This window comes from Manis javanica, chromosome 11 (assembly GCF_040802235.1).
Source record: "Manis javanica isolate MJ-LG chromosome 11, MJ_LKY, whole genome shotgun sequence".
Lineage (NCBI taxonomy): Eukaryota > Metazoa > Chordata > Mammalia > Pholidota > Manidae > Manis > Manis javanica.
This window is the reverse complement of record NC_133166.1, coordinates 91044926-91061239: the sequence shown is the minus strand read 5'-3', so window position 1 is coordinate 91061239 and position 16314 is coordinate 91044926. Positions and strand designations below refer to the sequence as shown.

At 40.5% G+C, this 16314-nt stretch overlaps 1 protein-coding gene across 1 annotated transcript in view; it reads right to left on the bottom strand.

Moving 5' to 3' along the window:
- LAMC1 (laminin subunit gamma 1) overlaps positions 1–16314 on the bottom strand; it is a 117758-nt gene that overhangs the window by 13548 nt on the left and 87896 nt on the right. The window contains exons 10-19 of the mRNA XM_017680955.3: positions 16081–16270; positions 15660–15772; positions 13417–13638; positions 13108–13296; positions 7689–7934; positions 7053–7206; positions 6334–6476; positions 5191–5369; positions 3914–4070; positions 379–584 (exon numbers count right to left, since the gene is read on the bottom strand). Coding sequence (XP_017536444.3) covers positions 379–584; positions 3914–4070; positions 5191–5369; positions 6334–6476; positions 7053–7206; positions 7689–7934; positions 13108–13296; positions 13417–13638; positions 15660–15772; positions 16081–16270 — 1799 coding nt within the window. The remainder of the gene's footprint in view (positions 1–378; positions 585–3913; positions 4071–5190; positions 5370–6333; positions 6477–7052; positions 7207–7688; positions 7935–13107; positions 13297–13416; positions 13639–15659; positions 15773–16080; positions 16271–16314) is intronic.

Here is a 16314-nt window from a genome sequence, read left to right as displayed (position 1 = left end):
AATAAAGCAAATGTCAAATCAAATTTTCATTCATGTTATTTAGCAAAAAGATGGTCTCTTAACTTCAGAAATCTTTAGCATGAGCATCCTTGACTGCAGATTATTTGTTTTCAAGAAAGGATAAAGGCAGTTTAAATTGCCTAGTACCATAGTAAGAACAAAGCTAGAGAAAGGACCCTAATATCCTTTTGGTTTTTGTCCAGTTTGTGATAAAATTTTATGACAAGGAAGAGCAATGTGGCTTTCTTGCTTCATGTTCAGAGACAAATAAAAAGACACAAGGAATCAATTTAGTCAAAAAAAACACTCCATAGTCAATAACAGATTTGCTACAAACTGCCAAGGGCCTCCGCCACCCCCACCTTCACCATCACTCACCACATTGGCAACGGCAATCTTTGCTTTCTCAAGTTCTCTGGATGCGATTTCAATCAATTGCTCTGTGCTTTCTACCCGGGCACGTGCTTGCTCAGCCAAATTTCCCGTCTCATCAATGGTATTCCGGATATTCTGTAAACGACTAATTTGGCTGTACAAGGTGTTATTCACTCTCTGGAGGCGATCCATCAAATTTTGGTCTACATCTGCAATGGCAGTACAGAGGAGAGCCCATAAGTTCCCTGATGGCAGAGGGGACAGATCATCCCCCCTGAAACCTGTGGTACTACTTATCATTACTCTTCCAGAGAGCATCTTCCTGACATGCTTTCCCCAAGCTCATCAGCCCAGTGGGTCAATCTTTGCTGGGCCCGGGAGAACCTCCGCTACTGTGTTCATCATGCTGTCTCCAATCACGTGATGGCCCCACTTGTGAATGAATATAAGCCCCTCTTTCTTACTTGTCACTCTATCCCCAGTTGTATATGGTGACTGGCAAAGGCAAGACACCCAAGACATGTCTGATGAGGGAAAGTTTTGGTATTTCGGCACATCCAGACTTAATCATAAAAATACCATGTTAAAAGCACTACCAGCACTGAGTTGGACATTTTTCTAAACTAGGAAAAAATGAGGTTCAAAACGGATGCTGAAGTATGGCAAATTAAATTCATTTAGTAAAATAAACTAGGCAGTCTCTTGTGGCCACTCCCTGCCCCCTGGCACAGCCATGTAATTTCTTTCAGTTTGATTTCTGCTTTTGCATAGTTCTTCAAATTGTTCTTTATTAATTATGCCCATTCAACTTAAACCTCATACCTGATTTAATAAGTCAAAAGATAAATATAAGCCCTTACAAATATAATTGTCATTATTAAAATTCTCACATATCGTGAGGTTATATTAATACACAAGAACCATTAAGTCCTATTAAAAACTGATGTTCTTATTTTGCATGATGCTCAGTGTTGGTGTCTACATTTTCCAAGGAAGGTGAAAAAGAGGTCAAAGTTAAGATCAATAAAGGGGAATACAAGTTTGGAAAATAGCAACTTGTAAGCAGGGCTACCAAATACATGTGCAAAGCTGGTGTTTATCTTGCCTAGCTATACATAATGGCTCTGCTCAGATGATTAAACAATTATAATCTAATGATTTTTAAGAAAATACAAAAGATAAAAACAAGTTGAAATAAGAAAATACAAAAGAAAAAACAAGTTGAAATCATAGAAAATCATTTAAATTAAGGAAGCCCAAGCAGCCAATGAACTTATAGAAGCCCCTTCCCTTTGGGTCTTCAGAAATCTAACAGGTATCAACCTCTCTGGCCAGGTTTTTAGATAAACAATAGTATCTGAAAAGCAAACAGATGACCTAATGGTAGGACCACTTCAAATGCCTTCCAATTCCAATGTGTAACTGTAAGACCTAACTGTACCACATAATATCCTTTTAAAGCTGCGGAATAAACACAAGTTTAAACTACAATTGAGTAATTAGGAATAGTCTGAAAAGATAAATTAGGAAGGTATTTCTTTTCTGGACAAGTTTGAACCTAACAAAAGGTCAGCCGGGAACTCCATGGATCTGGTCTTAGTGGGAATGGACTTTAACCCCAGCCCCACCATGCCCCTCCCAAAGTCATCAGAAGCAGCAGGACAGTATGTTCCCCAGCTCCCCGTGGCTCTCGGAGAGGTGTGATGGCCATGGCCTCCTATCAGATCTTTCCTCCATCAGAACACCTGCCTGGGCAGAGGAGAGCAGGTGGTCAGTGCTGCCGAGGGGAGCTGGATGTGGCTGGGGCTGCCCAGGCCACGGAGTATGGAAAGCAGCGGCCCCGGCGACCTCCCTCTCGTGTCCCTTGACTCCCCACGTGCTGACGATGCTGGCACCAGAGCTGCAGCCAAACCCCAAACCCCACCTCTCAGGTGGAGTGATAGGCACTTAAGAATGATAACCTACATTTAATTCTTCAACATATATGGCAAACAGATGTGAATTCGTTGATATAAGAGAATCCATGATGGAAACCTGTGTGTTAAAAGTTGTGAAGAATGAACATCCTGAAAAAACCACTATTATTTATACAGTTCTGGAAACAGAAATTCTTCTTAACCTATGTTTAAGACTTAAAATGTTACTGCCACCAAAACAAAAACCAAACACCTGAAGTTAACCTATTGATCTCTCATTATATTTTTCAATTCCTCAAAATTTACCTCACAGAACAGTTTCTGGATCATAAAAATTAAACAAACTGGCCCAAACCACATGCATCTAATTACCTCCTTGTCTACTTTAATAACATTATAAAATCAAATTCTATCTATTAGGATATTTACAACAAGAAATAGGCAATGTATTTAGTTTTGGTTGACCTGTTCTCTGACAGGTAGACTTCTCTAACTCCACATGAACATGAGGATAGATTCATCAACTCAACAGGGAAGTCCATTACCAGGGTCCTAAGTGCATAATGTTAATGAACATTTACTATGAGTGTCTGTGAGCACCAGTATCTATCTCAGCGACGGAAAGCCCCAAAACAAAAGTGACCTCAGCCAGAGAGAGTGAGCACCTTGACAGAAGGAACATTCTCTTATTCATCTTTTCATTATTGTGTCTAGCACAATGCCTGGCATACTACAGGCCCTCTGTAAGGATAGAAAAGGACTCGTCCAAATTTAGAAAAAAGCTTAATTCAGAGAATAAGAAAAATAAAAGTTTAAAGTGATCTACAAAGTAAATTATTTAAAATAAATTTTTTATTACTTTCAAAGTTTTCAAAACTGTTTCTTTTAAAATCAAAGTATTTTCAAACAAATTGTTTTAAAGTTTTAAGTCAACCCCTTTTTATGATACTGATGCATGTCATCAGTATCATAAGACAATGTATGGAAGACTTGCATAATTGCAAAGGGCATTAAATATGGACACAATATGTAAAATATATGCTTGTATATGTTACTAGCACATTTGTTCATTAATTTAACATAAAATTTCATAAGTAGGCACTAATTTTTAATCTTCACTTTTATAAATTCTAAAATGTTATATATTCAGTAGCTAACTGTTCAGTCAGTACTTGAAGTCCGCACTGTTTTTTTTTTTATGAAAATACTTTCTAAGGAAATAAAACAGTGCATAAAATACATTTTTAATCACTAGAACGACAGAAAATAAAAGTTCAAATTTTCTACTTAAAATCAGTCAAAAATTTTGCCCACACAAAATGCAAAACTTTAAAGATTTTTTTTCAACCTATTTAACAACACTGTAATGGAACAGACATAAAACGGTTAGAATTTTAACACCTATTGTTTACGATATGTTGGGAGAATTACTGTATCTTAAAACATTAAGTTGACAGATTCTTGTATTTTTACATATTGTTTAAAAAACAATTCATATTCCAAACATAGTTTAAAAGTTGAGAAATAATTTTATAAAACCATGCAAATTACCCTTGAATTAGCAGCCATATCTAAAGATGGGTCCATTTCACAGAAGTAACCCACTCTTTAATTGTGCATACCTTTGACATCCTGGGCCTCACGAAGGAGGTCCATAACCTCCTTCTCTGCTTCCTTTAGTCTGTCCTCAAAAGCTTGATCTGTCACCACCTCCTCTCCAGTTCCAAGGTTTGCTATGAGATTCTCTAATTCCTGGAGTTTCACTCGATGATCAGCAACCTAACATAATAAAGGAAGAAAACAGAAGGCAGGTTGTGCAAATATTCCTGAAGAAATCAACTGCACTTCCAGCAACAATAATCATCAAAGGGGCACTCCATAAACATTGTAGGTCTATACATTCCATGTTGTCTACTTTTATATAGATACATGGGTAATGTTTCTTTACCCATCAAAAGAAAACCGTCTGACATCAAAAGAAAAACCGTCAGGCTCATTACTTTGACTTTAAATATGACATGCTGATGATTCTCCAGTTCTGACCTCGCCCTTGCATTTAGATTACATCCCTGATAGCTCCACTCCGCTCTCAGATAGGTATCTCAACATGCAAAACTATACTCTCCATTTTTTTTCCCTAAGATCTGTTCTGAGTCATCACCATCTCAGTAAATAATGCCTCCAGTTACCCTAAGTAAAAAAATCAAAATCCATCCTTGGTTCTTCTCTTTCCCTATCTGTGCCTCCTCTAACTCTAACTCCCTGTCCCTCAAACCCACATATTTATCCAATTCAATCTAGGCTTCCTCTTGTGCCCCACTCCTAACCATCATTCTTCATAAAGCAGTTGCAAGTGTTCTTCTTAAAATACAAACTGGATTTCAGTTTAAACTGGATAAACCTCTTCAGTTCATTCCCACTGGATTTGGAATACAATCTGAATTCCTTACTATGGTCACGGGGTACAACATAAGCTGTCTCCAGCCACTAGTCTAGTCATATCACAAACCATTCCCTCCTCATTCAAGAGACTCCAGACATCCCCCAGCTCCGAGGCCGTTGTACCCCACATTCCCTCTGCCTAGAACAGCATGCCCACCACTTCTCATTTGACTTGTCCTTCTTTTCCTTATGAGTTCATCTTAAATTAATTTTTTTAGAGAGACCTTATATAAAGCAGTTCCCCCAGTTATTCTCTGTTTGTTTTCTTTCTGGCACTTACCTCAGTATTTCTTTAATTTTTATTATCTGTCTCCCAACTGGAACCTAAATGTTTAACTACAGGGGCTGTGTCTATCTTGTTCACCTCTTTTTCTCTAGAGCCTAGTATATAGGAAGTGCCCACTCAATGTCTGCTGAATGAATGAATGTATGCATGCGTGCACTGCTGACAGCTTACCTTATCCTTGACCAGCCGGTAACATGCTGGACATTCCTGGCAGCCAGGCCAGGACCGATTGTAGAAATAATTCTCTTCACATTGGTCACAGCGGTTTCCCACAAAACCTTCTTTGCATTCGCAGCGACCACTGTCTTTGCACTGAAGTGAGAGAGACCCCTCAGGATGACAGTCACAGGCTGCAGAAGAAAGGGAAAGAGTCCATAATAAGGAGAACAAAGACAGCATTTTCTTTTAACTCAGATGACTATCAATAAATAAACTATCATTATAAGTAGACTTTTTTTAAAAAAACAGGCCAATTTCTGAGAATTTAAATAGTTAAGTCTGCTTAGCAGAGAGAAATTTTTAGAGCAAAAGAAAGTTTTAAAAATGTGCATTCTTATGTTACTTAATTACAGAAATTAATCTATTAAACTAAGCAGTGCCCTTTTTGTACACTTCATGAAATCATCTCTATGTTCATCTTCCCACTGTTCAATATTTCTCTTACTAAGGAACCAGAAAACCCAAATGCTAATGCTTATTTTGCATTATTTTATAGTTTGTTTACTCACTTTGTTCTCTGAACTGAGTCAAAGACTTATGCTACATTCCACAGGAGAAATGATGGAATTCAGAGAGCAAAAACCCAAACTGTTCTGAGGCCTAATTCCAGGCCTGTGTTTATGCCAAAGAGAAGCAGATGTTTATGTGTGACCGCACCAAAAGGGCCCCAAGGGTGGGAAGCAACTGTAGCCAGTAAGTCAACAAACACATTATAAGCAAAATCCTCTCTCTTTCACTATCCGCACTAAAAATGTGATCAATAGAAAAGTTCGTTAAACTTTTTCTTACAGCAGGAAAGCTCATTAATCAAAGGGAGACTTTTTCTTGGGAAAACAAAAGATTGGAAAAAGGAAGAATCACAAACACTATAAAAGAAGATATAGATAAGGTGGTTGCAAAGAAAACAGAGAAGCTCTCAATACCCAGAGTTTTAAAGAATAATATTCATCGAAAAAGCATCAATGATGACTTCGGTACAGCCCCAACTACAAGCCATGTGACCAGGCTGAAGCTGTCAAAGTCCTTTCTGGATTCACAGTTCTAATTGGAATGAGGGGAGGCTCAGAGTTCAGGGCCACCAACACCCCGCCTTACGTTTACAGCCTTCAGGTCCAAATCCAAAGTGGCTGACTTCACAGCGCTCACAGCGCTGACCAGTGATGCCAGGCTGGCACTCACACTGGCCAGTGTAGATGTCACACTGTCCATTGGTGGACCCCAAGGCATGGCACTCACACCTGAAAACGAGCACATGACATTTCTCAGGTAAAAAAAACACACTTAAGCAAACCTTTTGTTTTTCCTTTCAGCATAGGACTGATGTCATTTATATGAGAAATCATAATATTAAGTCTATGAAGATGGAATGTTAAGGGTTACCGAAACCCTGAAGTTCAAGTAATTTTCATGAATTCTATTCAGAACCTCTTTCTCTAATCTAATCCATACAAACCCTGTTATTCTGCCATTAAAACCACTACCAGTGGCTCTCCAACCTGGCGCCATACAGCTTTGAAAAGAGGAATTCCTAGGCTGCAACCCCAGAGGCTCTGATTCTAAGTGTCTCAGGAAGGCCCCTGTAATTTGTATTATTTTTAATGGTGATTCTGACATAGCTGGGGCTGCTGCATTCCATCCCTTTCTCCCATTAGCTAAATTACAACTCTCCAGGATTGCCTCTAAGGATGCCCTGTCTATATTAGGCACTCAAATAAGTTATGGAAAAAAAAAAATCAAGGCAACTGTTAATATAACTCATCTCTTACAACTAAAAGAGCAAACATTACCTCCACCAATGGCAACTGAAGTCTCACCTCTGACAGCCTTGCCCACTCTGCAGGTTGTAGAATCCAGGGTCGCAAACTCCACAGTCACGGCCGGTCACGTGAGGCAGACATTCGCACTGTCCGGTCACAGGGTTACAGCTACTCTGCTGCTTCACAGTCCCATAGGGATTGCAATTGCAGGCTAAGGTAGGAAGACAGCAAAAGATGCAAATCACCTCAGAGATACTAAACTATAAGCCATACAAAATAGGTTAATTAGGCCTGTGTTGTTCAGTGTAGTAGCCACCGGCCACCTGTGGTTACTGGGCACCTGAAGTGTGGCTGGTCTGAATTGAGATATACTGCACATGTTAAATACACACTGGATTTTGAAGAGCTGGTGTGGAAAAAGAACATGTATCTGTGGAAAAAGAACATATATCTCAATTTTTTATTGATTCATGAAAATGGTAGTATGTTGGATGTATCAAGTGAAATAAAACTTATTAAAATTAATTCCACCTGTTTCTCTTTATTTTAATGTGTTGGCTTAGAAAATTTTTGCATGTTGTTTCTGTTGAACGGTGCTGCGTTAAGACCAAGCCGTAAATAATTAGGACCCACACAGTGAATTCTCAGAATAAATGAGTACGCTTTGACAAAATCTGGCCAATAGCTGATTACCTTTGCATTTGTCTTCTGGATTGGGAGCCAGGGGATTTCCAAAAAATCCATCTTTGCACCGGTCACAGTAGAAGCCAGCAGTGTTATATATGCACTTCAGGCATTCTCCCGTCAAGCGGTTGCAATTTCCAACCGCATTGGGATCGATGTTGTCATTGCACTGGCACTGGCGACAGAGCCTCACAGGGCCTTTCCCACCCAGGGGGTCTCCAAAGTAGCCGTCATCACAGAGCTCACACCTTTTACCTAGTCATGAGACAATCTGATGTTATGAAAGAAAGGTCTTACACATTTCTGGTGCTATTGGTTACAAATGCCCACTGGTTACAAAAGTGCCTGGCTAACCATCAGATGTGAGGCAACATGGTGCAGAGGACAGGGCACTGGCCTAGGAGAGCAGATGATCCGGGCAGAGTCTTGGCACTGTGCCACATCAGCGGAGTGGCCTTCTGCTTGTATCTCCATTTCCTTATTTGAAAGATTGCGCCTGCTTCGATCACTCTGAGGATTAACTGAAATCATGCATTAAAAGGGCTCTGTAAGTGAGTCAGGCTCAAGCATTAATCTCTCCTGTGCTGAAGAATGGCACATTCATGTTCATGTTGATGATACAAAGAAAGATGATATGCTACTCTTGGCACCATAAATTTCCTACACAACAGAGTGATCAGGATTCTTCTCTTAAAAAATAAAAGGCATACATGCCAGTCCTTGTTCGAGCAGTGTCCGCTAGCATGGAATCAGAGCATTTTGAAGAGAACTTAGATCATTATTTGCCACCTGCTTCTATTATAACTAAGGGAAGAGAGAGGTTAAGTAACTTGTCTACAACCAAAGAGCTAGAATCCAGGGCTCTTTCCACTGTACTAAACTCACTGCTCTTCATCTTCCCTTTTCTACCTTCCCACTTTTAGCTCAAGTTGGGTTCTGGATACTTATGCAGCTGGTAGGGCCTGAATTAGCTCAAACCTCTTGGAGAAACAAAGGTTCGTTCATTTATTCATTCAACAAATATTAACTGAGCATCTGTTACATGCAGATACTGTTCTAGGTCATTAGGACAGACATGTGAACAAGGTGAAAACAGGTCTCCACTCTCATGAAGCTTATGCTGCAGCTGAGGGAGACTGACCCACATCCGTGCAGACAGACAGGACCACTTTAGAGAGCGATGGCAGAATAAAGTTACACAAGTCAGAGCAATGGGACTCAGGCTGCTTTTGCTGGGGAGGCTGGAGAGAGCCTTTGTAAAAGAGGACACATGGGTGGTGATGGAGAGACCAGAGACCAGCCGCACTGACATCTAAGGGAAGGACGCTCCAGACAAGCAAGGCACGCTGGTGAAGCAGTGAGAGCCGATCGTGTAGGTCACGGCAAGGAATTTGGGGTTAAATTCAAGTGCAGTGAGATACTCTTGGAGGGTTTTAAAGTGATGTGATCTGACTTACATTTTAAAAGGATTACTCTGACTGCCAAGTGGAGAGTGGATTATAGGGGAACAGAGTGAAGCAGGGAAGCCAATTAAGGAAGCTATTCTAGGCGGGAGGTGGCAGCGGTGTGGACCCAGGTGGTGGCAGTTGAAGCAGTAAAAGGTGGTCAGATTTGAGATAGAATCAATAGCCCTTGCTGGCTGACTGTTTCTGGGAAGTAACAGAAACATGAACCAAGGATAAGTATGTGATTTTTGCTTGAGCACCTAGATAGACAGTAGTATTTTTAATGACAATGAATAAGATTCAGGGAAAACAGTTGCATAAAGAAATTAAGCTTGAATTTGCTTAAATATGAGATATCCTTAGCCACCCAAATTAAGATCACAACAGAAAATAACTGGCACATTCAAGTTAGCAAGACTTAAAGAGGGTTTAATAAAGATACTATCTATTGAAGTATGGGCCACAAGGAGAGTATAGGAACTGTAGGGCTCTATAACCTGGGGGTCAGGAGTTGGGAGGAAGGAGCAGTTACCCAGAACCTAAAATCAGAAAGAGCTGGAGACCACCTGCCAGGAGCTGAGGACTTTGATTAAAGTCACCAAGTCACAGGGATCCTACAGATACGGGGATGGGGGCCTTGGAATAAATGCTCTGCCCTCACCCACCTCCATCTCTCCAATCTCCTGCATGTGCTTCTGGCTGCCTGAATGCAATGGAGGCTGCCGTTTGATATCACGCATGCAGGTGTTGTCAGGGTGGAGAAAAATGAAGAATGGATGTGAAGGTGCAAATGGAAGAAGGCATCCAGGCAGAGACTTAGAAGAACAGGAATAGGAATAGAACAGGAAACTGGTGCTCAGGGGAGAGCAAGGTCAGAGCTGGAGACACATATTTTGCAGCTGTAGGCATAAAGAGGCTTCTGAAGCCTAAGATGAGGGGAAAACCTTAGGTTGAGAATCAGACATGATCAAAGGAGATTCACGAGAAGAGATGTAGAAGAAAACAAAGGACAGGGAAGTGTCATAAAAGGCAAGAGGAAAAAATGCTTGGAGTAAATTGAGTGTTGAACAGTGTCCAGTGTTGCTGAGAAACAGGGTCAGATGAGGATGCAAACTGACCACTGCACTTGGCAAATGGAGGCCACTGATGAGGTGAACAGAGAACATGGTTTGGGTGGCGCCAGAGGGGAAGAACAGGGCATGAAGAGGGGACAGGAAGCTAGCGGCCCTTCCTGTCTCTGATGTCAATCATTACCAGACCCTCATCCAAGACCCTTCTCCAGATTAGAATTAAGGCAGCATTTCAGTGCTGCTTTTTCATCAGATAATTTAGCTACTCTAGATATGATCCATATTTAAGAGTCTGGAAACCTGTTTTGAATAAAAAAACAAAAATCCACGTAGAAAACCCACAGCAGAGCTAGAGCTCCATGGTAGCTCACAAAGAGCTCTCACTCCAAATATCCTCTGGTAGCTACAGCTGGTCTGCCCTTTAGTCTTAAGAGTCTAGAGTGTAGGTCCAAGTCCCACATGTACTAGTTATGTGACTCTGGGCAAGTTATATACTTTTTTTAGCTTTAGCTTTCCTTATCATCCCTGCCCCCACTGGGAGAGGTGTCCTGTTTCTTCTTTAGTTTTCCTGTATGCATTCCTGTATCCGAACTAATCACACTGCATTGAAATTACTGTGTTCCCTCCATACTTCTAGCCCCTGGAGAAGAGGAACCATTCCTTATTCATCTGCACAGTCCCAAAGCCACGCCCTCAAGTGTGTTGTAAAAACATAATTATTAATTTCTCTCAAAAGACTGTACTAAGATTAGATTAAATGTGAAAGCATACCACGTGTGAAGGTCTTGGTGACTATCAGTAATTATTCATATTCTTCAACAGTGTTCTAAATGAAATGCATCTTACCATGTATCTGAAATCCCTGTTTATATTCAATAAACATTTGCATTCATGCAACAAACACATATGTCAAAAACTATTTTGGTGTTAAGGATATGAAAGTGAATAAACAAATTCCCTGCTCTCAAGGAGCTTAAAATGTGGGTGGAGAAGTGGTGGGGGAAGACAGGCAATAAATAAATGAATACCCAGAAAAATGTCAAGTCGTGAAAAAGTGCTACGAAAAAAAGTAAAGCAGGATATAGGAGTAAAAATGATGGCATTATCTTTTGCAGCATCTGTGCTGTTTTTCACAGACCTGTCTACCCTAAGATCTTCAAGAAGTACTATAGATTATCCCCTTCAAGCCAGGTGATAACTAACAAAACAAATATATTTCATGAGTCTTGTGTGAGAGACACCTGTTTAGTGGCTGTTTACAACATTTTGCAAGATCTCATATTTATACCCCATCTCTCCATTAAGTATCCAAATAGTCTCAACTCACCATTTGTATTATTAGTATAGACATGCGATGTCTCCATGATGCTTGGTGGTTTAGCTTTACAGTTGCTCTCCGCCCAATGGAACAACAGAATGAATAAAGAGACCTCTCAAGATGTTACGTTAAGTACTTCTAAGAGTAGATCCTACAAGTGGGGTACTTAATGTTTGCTAGAGCAGCAGAACAAAGGGTCCAAAGAACCCAGGGTAGTAGGGCAGGGAGGTTTCATTGAGGAAAGGCTTCTGAGGAAGTGATGTTTCAACCCAACCCCACAGAAGAGTCAGGAGACCAAGAGAAGTGAGGTTTAAGTAGGAGAAGTAGGGCAAAGCATTCTTAAGAAAGAACAGTGTACAGCAGGCCAAAGAGTTTGGCGCATCTGAAGGGCTACAAGAAGCCCAAGATGGCTGGAGCAAAGAAAGTGAGTCCAGCGTGGGGATGGTGGGGAACCAGGATGGAAAAGTCTATCTGTGTAAGACTCAATTGGGCCATAGTTTAAAAAAAAAAAATCACAGAAACGAGGCAAAAAATCTGGAATTCTACACAAATTTCTTTTTCTTATTTTCTCAACTAACTTAAGCAAGTAATTGGCTCTCTGAGTTGCAATGCCCTTGTTCTTGGAGTGGGGTCAGTGGAGTCGTGGAAGAGAGAGTGTTTTCATGTTTCCCAATGAGAAAAGCATGTCTTGAGATACAAGAGATACAGATCATTGAGACTCAGGGTTATGTTTTGTTTTATTTTCATGCTCTCCAGCAGTATCTTTTGAGCAAAAAAGCATGTCATGGAGTCAAAGACTGTACCAGAAGCCTGGCCCGAACCTCTCTACGACAGGGAGGCTGCAGGCCACGGAAGAAGAGGACAGTCCCTGGTGAGCCTCCATGCCCTCGGCCAGTCAGCACCGGCAGGAGCTCAGAGAGATCTGGTCTTACGTTCTTATCGAACAGAAATAAACTCAGAGAGTGGAAACAGTGGCCTATCCAAAGCTATACAATTCCTTTTTTGTGATGGGCTCTGATATACTGAAAGGACTATTTAGAGAAAGAATTTAAAGCATTTTAAAATTACCACTTTAATATCAAGAATCCCAGGACAGCCCCACAAACTAAAAATCAAGTTTTGGTTCTCATCTTGTGAGGAAAAGTATTTCGTAGTGGAGCCTGGGTTGAAATTCCAACTCCTCCAATGGCCAGCCATGCAGCCTTTGGACATGTAACTTAATGTCCTTATGCCTCAGTTTCGCTGGCTGTAACGTGGGGACAAGAACAGAGCCTACTCATAGGGCTGTTAAGGATTAATGAGGTAGTATATATAAAGGGCTTAGACTACATAAAGGATTAATGAGGTATTAAACATAAAGGGTTTAGAACAGTATCTATAAGGGCCATAAATATGGTAGCTGTTATTTGTATCTGATATGCATTTTATAAATCCATAATAAGCCTGTTTCCTACAAAACTTTTGCCAACTCAGAAAACTGTAATCACTGAACCAAACAAACAAACAAACAAAATCCCCAAACACCCAAAGCTCTTCTTCCCAAGGCATTTTTGTAGGACACAGTACTGAGACGGAGATGGAAAGAGCAGACTTACCAGTGGTGCCAGTCGGACAGTTGGTGCAGACCACCTCCTGTGTCTTAGGCACAACAGCACAGCTTGAGCCCCCAGGACATGGACAAGGCTGGCAATCAGAGGAGGTGCCCATGGTTGAATCTCCGTAGTACCCATCACTGCACTTCTCACAGTGGGGACCAGCTGTGTTGTCTCTGCAGTTACAGGCACCTGTTGGAAGAGCAAGTGTGAGAAAACAGGCAAGTGTACAAGCAAACAAGACAACGAACATTTCCTATCAAGCAGGAAAGAGAATTTAGGCCCAGCAGCCACCAGAGATTATCTTCTCACCTGTCTCAGCATCACAGGTCTCACTGTGCCCATTGCAGAAACAAAGCACACATGGACTGTAGGGCCCAAGACTCGGTGTTTCTCTTCTGTAACCGGAGAGGCACATCTCACAAAACTGCCCTCCGTATCCCACAGGACAGGTGCAGGACTCCACCCAAGCTGCAGGGACCCCAGGCCCAGGATGAGCACTTGCCAGGGTGACATCATCCAAATAACCAGCACCTGCAAATAGAGTGGAAAAGAGAATCACAGAATTGGCTTCCGTTTTCCAAAAGCTCAGAAAAAGGCAATAATGCTAAAATATAACCAGACCTGAAATTCCAGAAGCAATCAACTATCAGCTTAATTCATCTATTGGACAGGAGAACGAGAAAGTAACACTTACAGTAATCATGTGGTACCTGGTGCTGTATAAGGAATGGCAACGTAGCAAACTTGTAGTTTCAAACACACACACACAATCAGACTTGTTGGATTTTACAGTTCTCTCAAACCCCAATGTGAAGAATGAAAAGCATTGGGCAATATTCTGGGGCAAGAAAAGATACGAGCAAGAATGCAGGGGAGAGGGGGCAAGAACAGTTTAAATCTGTAGCCATTAAGCGGTGTTTCTGTTCTCTGGCCACAAAAGTAGGCACTGATTACAAAGTTCAAGTATAAGAAGACAAGGAAAGCACCTGTCAACAAGTGCCTTGACTCAATTATATTTTTTGCCACGTATAAAACAGCAAAAATAAGTAAACAAGTTCTAATATTCAGGGTTGCCTTAACAAATATGCAACTATTCCAAAGCCATAATGCCATATATTATAATGCTTTCCCATTTCCAGAAGAATAAAGGAAGCCTCAAGTTGGTGTAGACCAATGGTTAATCCAGCCAGACAGTGCACGTGACAGCCTCAGCAGGTCTATCCCACTGAATAAGCAGTCCTTGATTATATCATTATGCTATTTCCCTTTAATTTCCATTTCAGTCTTATGTTTCAGGAATATTTCTTCACATTATGAAACATCACTTGCTGTTTATATAATTCTTAGCAATCAACAACCTGAGGCTGAAGGATCTCTTCCATTACTGCCTTCAACTTTTAATATGTTTATAGGTTTTTTCCAAAGTTAGATCATGAGAAACATCCATTGGTTAATGTGCTTCCAACTCTAAACATTCTTAAGCCTCCCATCCTAAAAAGTACACTTCAATCTTGCCCTTCCACCCAAATTATAGTCCATCTCTTTTCCTTCCCTTATAGGCAAACTTCTTAAAAGAATAACCTTTATTTTACTTCTTCACCTTCAAATTACTTATCAAAGCACTACAATCTAACTACAGTTCGAACACTTCTTTACAATGCACACACATGCACACACCTCATCAAGGACTCCTTAGGCACCGTCCAAAATCCACTGACTTCCTAAACCTGCTGTTTCATCCCTTTAAAATCCCTTTGCACCCTTGAGTCTCAGGGCATGATCCTTAAACAACTATGTCTCCAAGATCGCATCTTCTTTTTTCTTTCTGTATTACTGGTCATATTTCCAAGATCAAAAATTATTGCCCATATATCATCAATCTTTCAATTCTACATCTGTAATTCCTAACTTCTTAAGCCCCAGGTCCATATTTCTAACTACTTCTAAGACAACCTCATCTGGATATTCATACAAGCATCTCAAAAAACAATAAATCCATGCTGCTGATGCCACTCCTACTGCCCTACCACCTCCTACCCTCTTCTGCTCAACAGCTTTCACTGTCACAGAAAAAGTCCTCATGAAACATATACATATTTTTTCATATATACATGTATGGAAAAATTTAAAGGCATACTTGAAACAGCTTTACCTAAAATTATAAATATTATTTCAGTAATTTTAATTTTTCATAATTTAGCCAATGGTTAAAAGGGCTTGATAATTACATAGCAATATGAAAAGAAATGAAAGTTAAGCAACATGAGTCAGTAGATTCATAGAAGAATCTATTTATATATAATATAGTACTAATAGGCTCATTTATTATAAAACAATACTATTTACTAGTTTTGGCAAATTTTTTTCTAGGCCCTTCAAGGAAGTTTCAAAAATGCATTATTTGTATACATAATTCGTGTCTAGTGAGGCAGTTCATACCACTTTTTTAGGATCAGTGTTATAGTATCAGGGCTTTAAAGATAACTTTCATTATGGATCCTTCTACCTACTCATCTTGTTAAACAATTATCCTAAATTACATCAAAACTTACTTCTCTCACTGTATGTCCCACGGATCTTTATAGAAGTTAAATTATTTAGGAGTTTCTGAAATTCAAAAGGGGTAAGAGTAGGCCTCCAAGGGTAATCTGTTGCTTCATGGAGCCTGGAGAGAGAGAAAGAATCACATTAACCTCTGTAAGGACAATTCTGGGTGCTGAGAAAGCATTTCTTACTCATTCACGCTACCAAGAATGCAATGCTCTATCAACTGAACCACGTCAGAAATGAGTCTGTTAGTTTGACAGGACAACTGGAAAGGGCACAGGTAAACAAATTGAAGGCTCGCTTTTACAAAGTCCCCCCGGTAACCTAGTTTTTTTCAAAATACACCCTGAGGTCTGATTAGCTTAGATAAAGAAACCACTGTTGTAATTCTGGTCCATTCAGATTGTACAAAGAAGCCTGACTTACTTGAAGAAGTATTTCACAGTGGTCTCACTAGGATAGGAATTGCCCTGAGCAATCAAGGGCACAGACACTCGTAGGCCAGCTCCCTCAAGCACCAGGTCTTCTGCAGAGAGGCGAGTGTCCCGCCTGTCCACTCGAAAGGAGAAGGAGAAGTTTTGACCATAACTCAACACCTGCTTGCCCAGGAACTTTGCTGGAATGCAGACACAATGGTTTGTAAGACTGTGAGAATGAGGC